The sequence below is a fragment of the Epinephelus moara genome, chromosome 8 (assembly GCF_006386435.1).
Source record: "Epinephelus moara isolate mb chromosome 8, YSFRI_EMoa_1.0, whole genome shotgun sequence".
NCBI lineage: Eukaryota > Metazoa > Chordata > Actinopteri > Perciformes > Serranidae > Epinephelus > Epinephelus moara.
In genome coordinates, this window is record NC_065513.1 from 40,208,378 (window position 1) to 40,218,072 (window position 9,695).

At 40.6% G+C, this 9,695-nt stretch overlaps 1 protein-coding gene and 1 long non-coding RNA gene across 3 annotated transcripts in view; both read right to left on the reverse strand.

Annotated features, from left to right (window-relative positions):
* LOC126394435 (uncharacterized) overlaps positions 1–9,695 on the reverse strand; it is a 310,194-nt gene that overhangs the window by 184,002 nt on the left and 116,497 nt on the right. The gene's annotated exons all lie outside the window — the stretch shown is intronic.
* Positions 453–7,826, reverse strand: tmem175 (transmembrane protein 175). Of its 2 annotated transcripts, XM_050051235.1 has the most exons (10): positions 7,416–7,826; positions 6,128–6,166; positions 5,868–5,965; positions 4,499–4,550; positions 3,748–3,783; positions 3,550–3,633; positions 3,170–3,334; positions 2,741–2,819; positions 2,480–2,615; positions 453–1,534 (listed from the first exon to the last, which is right to left on the reverse strand). In XM_050051235.1, the coding sequence occupies exons 1-10, from the start codon at positions 7,620–7,622 to the stop codon at positions 862–864; spliced, it is 1,569 nt and encodes a 522-aa protein (XP_049907192.1). In that variant the 5' UTR covers positions 7,623–7,826; the 3' UTR covers positions 453–861. The 2 variants fall into 2 exon arrangements, with proteins under 2 accessions (XP_049907192.1, XP_049907194.1); XM_050051237.1 differs by lacking the exons at positions 5,868–5,965; positions 7,416–7,826 and having other exon boundaries at positions 6,128–6,156.

Sequence of the window (9,695 nt, forward strand, 5' to 3'; positions counted from 1 at the left end):
ATGAAGTCGGGTGCATCGTGGAATCCTTGACTAGATAATCGTAATCGAATCGTGAGGCCGTTGAAGATGCACAGCCCTAGTGCTTGGATTGTCTTCCTGTCGATAAAGTTTGTGATTGTTGTGCGAGTGTGAGAACGTGAACCAAGATGGTTTTTGTGAGTTTTATTTTGTTTCTTTAGACTTTGAATGCAGCATGTTTAACAATGATAATTACTGCTTTTTTAAATGAAGTCTGGTGGGTTTGGCTATAGCAATTTTTGGGCTGTTTCTTAAACAAAAGAGTCTTATTCTTTAACAAGAGGTCGACCTCTGTACTGATCCTTTCCATAATGGTGTCAGACACTTAAAATAACAATCTGAGCCTGTCAGTGACAAAACAAGCACTTTTAGTGGACGTAAATTAATGGTGCGAACACCCCGAATAGTTAGATTGCAGCCTTTTTTGCCGCTGCCAGCTGCAGCAGCCTTACTCAATACTGGACCAGTTTACAAAATTGTTGTTCCTATCAGTCACCTGGATACAAAAACATGGGCAAATGTGGTCCAGGTTGAAAAATGCCGAATGTACCCTTTAAAGAAATAAAATGAATGGATAGGCTTTGGCGGTCAGCATCCTTCACCACTCTGGTTCACTTCATTTCTCCTCCTTCAACATGTGAGATCACGTCTAATCCCATTTTGCACTGATTCCTTCACAAGATTTGAACCAGTTTAAATTAAAAGATCACCATCTTCTTCTCCACGTGATTCCTAATTCACTCTCTCTCAGTAACTCTTTCAGAGACCAAGCATCTTAGCAATAATGCCTCACTGCTCTGTCAGTTAGCTCGATTTCCTGCGGCCACCTCCCCTCTAACCTAGCTAGGTAACTAAAGCGTTGAATGGCACTCTTGTCTCGTCATCTTCGTCCTCTATGACCCCCCTCTGGTTGGGCCTGTCGGGACAGAAGATTAGCCGTAGCAGCGCCATCCCGACACGCACCAACAGCCTCAGCGCAAGGAAAGCAAAAGGCACCGTGATCTCCATCAGGTGGAAAATGGAGGCGCTAAATTTACTCAAAATACATGTCAGGAAAAACGTCCCCAGAGCAACGCAGGGGTACAGAGCTAGCTTAGCTAGCATAAACACATGCTCGCGTCCGCCATATCGAACATAAGGGTGCAGAGTTTCCTGTTCGTTGTAAAGTGCGACCACCCAAATGGCGAGCTGAAATATTCCTGCGAAGAAAATGATCACGCAGCTGATCTGAATGGCTTCCAGTTCATTGCGAGAGTTGCGCGGGAATTCGTGTGTTAGCTGGTAAGCTAACGGCAAACCTCCGATAAACGCCAGCGAGAAGGTGTTCAGCAGGCCCATGAAGCGCGTTGCCTTGGTGACGTGGAGGAAGAGCGAGTGGTGCACAAACCAGAGAAGGCCGACGGTGGCGAAGGAACCAAAGTAGGCGAGGTACTCCGGGCCGTAGTCTTGAAGCGCTGCTATCAGGCTGCCGCCATACTGCGTCTGGACAGTGGTCGGGTCTGGAACATTGTCCTCGCTAACAGGAAGGAACCAGAGAGGATAAAGGTTAGGAGGTTTCTCAACAAACTTTTGCAACACTATTAATGACAATTCATCCAGAATGGTTTTGTTTTTGACAATTTAAAAGCAGCTATAAAGATGTTAGGTAGTTGGATAGCTTTACGTAACGCAGGTATAACTGGTGCATAAATCCAGTAAATGCAACATGTGCATAGGATCCATATCGTGCAGAAGATTCTCTTTATAGCACAACACGTTGGTTGCATTTAAAGGTCCAGTGTGAAGGATTTAGGGGCAAATATATGGGCAGAAATGGAATATAATATTGGAAATACATTTACTTTAGAGTATAATCACATGAAAATAAGAATCGTCGTGTTTTTGATACCTTAGAATGAGCCGTTAGTATCTACATAAGGAGCGGATCTTCCCACAGAAAAGGTGGGATCTATAAAAACAGACTTGATGGGAGAAACTTTGACCCATGCTTACGAACATTTTGGAGACAGGAAATTGGCGACTGAGGAGGTGATAGATAGAAACTTTTGAATATTATTTGGCGCACACCATTTTTGGCTTTTCTCTGTACATACATTCTTAGTGTGGATCCTACGCATTGTTTTATAAATGAGACCCCTGGTTCAGTTGTTTTGGAGACTCAGAGACCTCTGCAGATAATTCAGCTTCTGCTAAAAACCTCCTGAACAATAAACTCTACCCAGTAGCTCACGCTTGGCGCTCAGGGGGAATTTTCAGCTGGTTGCAATCTTCATCCTCACCACTAGATGCCACTAAATCCTACACACTGCTCCTTTAATGTGATCATGGTGACTTCAGATTCATAGTGCTTGCGTTTGTGTCTGACCTCTTCTCTATACACAATATATTTACATTTATATATGTTATATTGAAATGGATTTGTCTTCTGTCTTCCCACTTAAGGAGATAAAGTAAAACACACCATATGTCCAGGATGAGAAGCGTTGCTACAATGGCGTAAACTCCATCGCTGAAAGCCTCCACTCGGTCCTTGCTGAGTGGCTCGTTGGGCAGGTACGTGTAAAACAACATGGAGTCTGGAGTCTCCTCCACCTGACCTGAAAGGGACAAGATTTAGTTTATGTTTTAAGAAGGTGTCACTCTAACACAAATAGACGATGAAGTACATGTGGCCAGAGGTGATATGTTTCTTCTACTCATCACGATAAAATCTCACGCTCACCAATTGCTTTACTGCGACACCACTTCACAGACTGGGAGATATACGGCAGGAAGATGACGATCGCCAACAGCACGTACGACTGAAAGACAGAATGAAAGCTTTACTACAAAGAAAAGATTTACAGCAGCAATAGTAAACTTGATTGATTAAGCTACAATCCCAATCATTTGCTTGTTCCAGCTTCTCAAATGTGATGATTTGTCTGCGTTTTACAACACTCTAAGTTGAATATCTTTGAATTTTAGACAGCTGGTCGGACAAAACAAGAACTTTAAAGCCGCCACACTGGACTCCGGGGCCTGGTGATGGGCATTTTTGCACAATATTTTTTAGATTAATCAGGGTGTTAATGTACAATAAAGTCCTAAAACATATTACAAGATGAACAGATCTCTCACAACAGTCGATATGAAACATACTGCCACCTACCAGCTGGAAGAAGATGAAGGAGAAGATGCTGGCGAAGAAGCACATGAGGGGAACCCGCATGATGACTTTGAGGATGTGGTGTTTGTAGAAGGTTTGGTTCTCTGAGATCTGGATCTGCTCGTTCAGCAGGAAGGGACGGCTGAAGGCGTACAGCACAATCACCGACTACGGAAACAAAATGTAAGATTATGACACAAGCCAAACTCCTAAATGTGACTGAATATTAAAGGTCCAGTGTGTAGGATTTACAGTAGGGGCAACTATTGGCAGAGATGGTGTATAATAAACTGTAATGTTAGAAGTGAAGCTGCATCTTATCTTCAAGGTGACACTTTTCTCCAGAGGGACTAGAAGGACTAAAACACTCGGAAGCTGCTGACCTGAATAATGCCCATCACCATCACACAGCCACAGAAGAGTAAAATCCCCAGGACATTCTCAGGGAAGTTGGCCATCAGAGCGAACTGCAAACACACAACACACACTAACATGACGGAGCTTGAATGACATCAGTCGACTTAACATTTATCTGTGCAAACACTGTGATTGATTCAGCTGCTGCGGTGACTCATACTCACTGTATAGGGCAGGAAGGTTATCAGCATCATGCAGGCCTGAGAGAGAACCGAAAGTAGAACGTCACATTAGAGGGAAGGAAACGTGCTCACAGTCTCTCAGTAGTGAAGTATTTATAGTATGACAGCAGTGAAACTGTGGCTCTGCTTTCTCTCAGCAGTAAGAGGGAAACTGACTCTTATTGAGTATTAACTATGATATACTCGTTATGGAAATCAGTTGCCAACATGCGCTGTTTTTTCTTTGACAGATATTATGTGTAAAAACCTTTAGAGTCTCGGTTTGTCTCTGAAATCCAACCTTAAATTTTTAGTATTTGCACAGTAACACTTGCTGAAATTGGATTTTAAACCAACTGGTCAATCAAAGTTAACAAAGAAGCCGACCACAGCTTACTAAACTGCATAAACTGTAAATCAGAGACGATAAAAGATAAATAAAAATCAGTTTACAGGGACACAGTGGGCTGTGTTGATCAAAACTAAAGCCAGAAAAAGTAATGTCTAACACTGGTCGGAGCTCCATACAGTATTTAAACGTAAAATATAACCAACTAGAGATGCATGTCATATGATCCAAAACTAGACGTTATTTAAGTCACATTAGCTCACTTATTAGGATACATACTTACTAATCCGCCTTAATTAAATATCCAAGATAATTATTACTTAAAGAAAGACTTCAATTAACACCGTACAAATAATGATAGTATGTCATTAAAGACATAGTGATCTCATTAATAACTGTACTCACGAGGTTCAGCAGTGCCAGGCAGTCATCGATGCGAACAATTACTTGAAATAACCTGTGAAATTCAACACAAAGAAAGAGCAAGAGGTGAATCATCTGCAGGTAAGCATCTCTTACCTGTAGTGCTATTTATCAGTCTAGATTGTTTTGGTGTGAGTTGCAGAGTGTTGGAGATATCAGCTGTAGAGATGTCTGCCTTCTCTCAAATATAACAGAACAAGATAACACTCAGCTTGTGGTGCTCAAAGCGCCAAAAAATACTTATGAAAACTCAACAGCAAATGGCTACGGTTACATGACGGCTTCTCATTCAGAATGAAATAAATCTGAATGAAATCATTCGGAATTAAAGTCTNGTTATGTGTTTACGTTTACCGGAAGAAAACACTGTAGTCCTCGCTCTGGATAACAAGATGCTTGATGACACCGCTCTTAGTGCCTTTTTCAGGCTTGTTTTGCTTATATTCTTGAAGCAGCAGTACGACAACAACCTTGTTCTGCTAATGCTTCGTCTGTTGAGGAGGAGAAGGGAGGTAGAAGGTCGAAGAGATAGAAGACCGCGCTGTGGCGTATGGAAACTGGTGAGTGCAACGAGTCCAACTGCTTTATCTCAGCCCGTTGCTATGTGCACTATATACGTCATCGCGCCAGAAGGGCAAGGAAACGAGTATGCGCAGAAAGACCGGAATGAACTTAAAGAGGAACGAGTGTATACATGCACACAAAATTCTGTCATTCAGAATTAGAAACTGAATATTCCAGCCCTCTACATCGGATTGAATTTTCAATCGCATTGGCCATTTCCATTCCGAATTAGGTGTTTACAAGATCACTTTTAATAAGAATGAACTTTCATTCCGAATGAAAATGGAATTAAACTGTCCATGTAAACACACTCAATGTCTCTTTCCAGAAATCATGACCTGGTTACTCAAGATAATCCACAGACCTTATTGTGAGCAGCTTCATGTAGGAACTATTTTCTTTCTACCGAACTAGACCTGCCAAACGTATCACCACAGAGAAGGAAGTGTGCATCTACTCATAATCGAGAGGCTTGTGCTCTGTAACACTCAACAGTGTTAGATGTAAACATTAATGGCGTCCTCCTCGGCTGAGCTGTAATGTTAGCTAGCTCAGTAGTGCAAGGTGAGCTAACGGAGGATGAATGAGTGCCATCTAGTTCCATTATACTGGAGAGAAGGCAGACATCTCTACAACTGTTATCTCCAACACTGCACCTCACACCAAAACAATCTAGATGGATACACAGCACTACAGGTGAGAGGAAGAATATGTGTGTTTGATTGTGGGGTGAACTGTCCCTTTAAAACTGCTGTTCTACACTAATATAATATCAATAATGACTCACCTGATGTGAGCGGCCCACGCTACAGTCACAATCAGGAATGTCATTAAGTAAACAGCGATCTTTGTCGTCAGCAGCAGCTGAACGCTCTCCCTCAACTCCTTAAACACAAACAGATTTATTACATGTCGCCTGTTGTTGTTATTACATCACTACATGTCTACAGTGTTACTGGACACTGGTACAAAGTACATCTGGTGCACTCAACAGTGAAGTGAATATCCCTTGTTCTGTCGGCTTTATAGAAAGACAGTTACTGTTACCTCATTATCCTCCATCTTTGTGTGAGCGACAGGTAAAATCTGTGGATAATGAAAACAGCATTAGGAGAGGTATCACATGTTCACAGACAGGAACATCATACCGCAGAGACGACCTGATTATGAATACTACCACGGGTAATTTAAACCACAAACGTCCCATTTCTTTTTGGATTTGGAAAAATTCTGTCACAAGTGGAAAGTATATTATTAAATGGAGACTAAAGCATGCTAACTGCTGTATATGAAAAGACTGGACCATCCTCCTTAAGCTGCACCTGCTGCAAAGTGAACATCCATGACAACAGGTCACAGGAGAGGTTACAGGTTAGCTTTAAAGCTCGGGGGAGGACAAGTCTGCACCAGTTCAAAGTCAGTAATTTGCACTTTAATACAGGAATAAAATGAATATAGAGAATAGAATGAAGTTACAGACGGTAATGTCTCAAATTTTCCTGATATTTCTGGGTTTGTTTTTTCTGCCTTTATTCAACAGGATAGCTTTAGCGTGAAAGGGAGGTTCAGCTCATTTTCAAGTGTGTTAATTTCAATTGTCCCTCATATTTGAAACAGTTTTTGACCCTGTATAATTCCTCATATTCACTTAGACATAATCCCTTTTTCTTTGTCCCCAGGATTTTCAAAGCAGTTAGACTAAGGTCGTTCCGATCCAAAGCTCCATCTGACTGGAATAATCTTCCACTTTTCTTGAGATCTGTCACCTCTTGAAAATGAGATGCTACATCTCAAGGGGCTATCCTTTCTATAAAATTCACATTTGTCAAGAGAGGGGTCCACGTGCTGTGAAGGGCCGCAGGCTGGAAACAAATTGCCCCTGTACATGGGCACCCACTCCACCCCCTAAGCCAATAGGCGCCCTTTCCAAGACATTTTAAGACTCCTGTGTAGCCTACAGCCCTGTGGGGTTAGAGGCAACTTCACCTCCAGGTAACAAAATGATGTCATTGTGACGTCAGGCCTTAAAGGGTCTGTTACTTCAAAGATCTAGTAACTAATTTAAGGTGGAGGGAGGGTGATGCATTTTCCTCTAGACACTCAGGGGGCTCCAGGAAAAATATCTGTACTAAAATACTGAAGTCACACCGCAGCCACCTCCCCCCTCTCCCCTGATAAGTAACGAACAGTCCCTAATATTAATTTGGTTCATCACTGCCCTCTGCTCCATCACCTGCTGGTTTCAGGTCTCTGCAGTGAACTAAGGGGCTGCTGATACTGAGGGTACAGCTCAGAGGTGTGTGTGTGTGTGTGTGTGTGTGTGTGTGTGTCTCACCATGACGGTGGCGATGATGGAGATGAGAGCATCGCTGTAGGCCAGCAGTCTGTGGGAGGACTGGGTGCCGCTGTGGCCCTCTCTGTCGGACGGAGTGACGCTCTCCAGGAACGAGGAGGAGGAGGCTGCGTGGCTCCTCGTGCCCTTCTTCTCCATCTCCTCCTCCATGTGGTGCTCTATGATTTCGCTGTCGTCGTTCCCACCCATGGTGGAGCAGCTACAGGGGCGCAGAGGACGAGGACGGGACCATGGACCCGGCGGACGGAACTGTTTGCAAACAACCGTGTGACAGCTGACTGAGGGCGGGGAAACCGGAAGCAGTTGCACGGCTGTCTTCCTGTTGTCAGCAGAGATCTGTGATTAAAAACAGAGCACTCACTCCGCTGTTTTTTTGTTGTTTTTTAAATTTAATTTTAGAGGGTTTATTATTGTTATTATTATTGTTATAACCGTACTATTATTACAATTATTATTATTTTTATTATTATTATCATTTTTATTATTATTATTAGCCTATCATTATTTATTTTTTAAAGTGTGTTTTTCAGAAGTTTAAGCTGTTGTAATTTTGGTTCATACAATTAATTGTTTATCACTTTATGATAACCATAAATAATAAATTATATTTAAACTCTAGGAAATAGTTATTTTACCGTTAATAACCAATGAAATAATAATAAATGAAGCTTTCTAATTTATTTAATACTAAAACTGATTTTATTTTAATGGTTTATTTTTGCATATATTACAAAATTGTATATACTATATTAAGTATTTGCTCATGCTTAAAAATAGGTTTGTAAATTGTCTATAAACATTATTTGAATGGCTATAAAGTCGCAACTATTGATTATAATCCCTTGTTAAATGGTTAGTAATGAATATTGTGTAGTGCAACTATAAACATTGTTTGGGTGACCAATATACAGTAAAGTCACAGTGTGTATAGATGTACTACACAGTCCTATTTATTATGCATTTTTTGGCAATCAATTTTGACTATTAAGTTCCTGGGTAAAGGGTCAGAGTGAGACCTCTGTAGTTTCTATCTTCTCTGTAATGAGTGTACTTGGATACATGAAGAATGTAAAGCTGATTTAATGCAGCTCAGTAAGAAGCATTGAGTCTCCAATAGGCCTTGTTGGCTGACAAAAGCATGTATAAATAATATGACCACAAACAGAATGCTGATGAGGGATGTTGCAACTAATAATTAAATGAAATGTGATTTAATTAGCAGTGGTGTCTCATGAGAAGAATTGGTGTTAACACTACAAAACTATAACTCACTACAGAGAAAGAGGAGAAACTAAGATTGGTGCAGAGTGAAATCACACCTCATTCCTGCCACTGGGGGGCAGTGCAGGTGTTTTTGTGTGTGTGTGTGTGTGTGTGTGTGTGTATTGAATATATGTCATGGTCATAATCAGAGGGTTTTGTTTTGTTTTATTTATTTTTTGGTTTAATTAACAAACTTACTTACATATCTTCGTACATTTACTCGAGTACTGTACTGTACGGTAGTTAAGTACAACTTTGACATATTTGTACATTGAGTATTTCCTTTTTATGATACTTTATACTCAGACTCCACTTCATCCCAGAGGGAAATATTATGCTTTTTACTCCATTATATTTGGCACTGATAGTTACTTTTTTGCAGTGAAACACACACACAGGATATATGATACAATGCAGTACTACACTATTAATGTATCCAATATTATAATGATAAAATATTCTATAATATCTTAATACTTAAAAAGGAACCATTCTGTATAATGTGTACTTTGACTTTTCATACTTTATGTATGCTTTTGCTGGTAATACATCTGTAATTTTAGCTAAGTAAGGTATTGAATTCAGGACTAACTTGTAATGGAGTATATTTACACTATGTTATTTCTAGTTTTACTTAAGTAAAGTATCTGAATACTTTTCTCACAGCTGCACAAATGCCACTGCGTGTCCATATTTCTACAATCTGACAGGAAGCCTTTTGTATACATTTGGAAAATGTTGTTTTTTAATCATATTTTTATTCAACCTTCTTCTATTGGCAAGTGTCTGACATCTGAAGGTGATGAACTGGTTAGGCCAGGGGTGGGCAACCTGCGGCTCTGGAGCCACATGCAGCTCTTTAGCCCCCACCTCAATGGCTCCCCTTGGCTTTGACAAAATTAACTGTTATTTCTTTAACATTTTAATTTTAATTTATCAATGCTGTAGGAAGTGATTCTGACAGTCTCCTATTGTAAAAGAAAAAGTACCTATACACTA

Excerpts from the sequence above, each read along its gene's own strand:
- tmem175 (XM_050051235.1), bottom strand. The coding sequence starts at position 7,622 with ATGGGTGGGAACGACGACAGCGAAATCATAGAGCACCACATGGAGGAG. Across the intron at positions 4,551-5,867 it reads GCGTGGGCCGCTCACATCAG|GTTATTTCAAGTAATTGTTC; the intron begins GTGAGTCATTAT and ends TGAATTTCACAG. Across the intron at positions 1,535-2,479 it reads CTTCTCATCCTGGACATATG|CGAGGACAATGTTCCAGACC; the intron begins GTGTGTTTTACT and ends CCTTCCTGTTAG.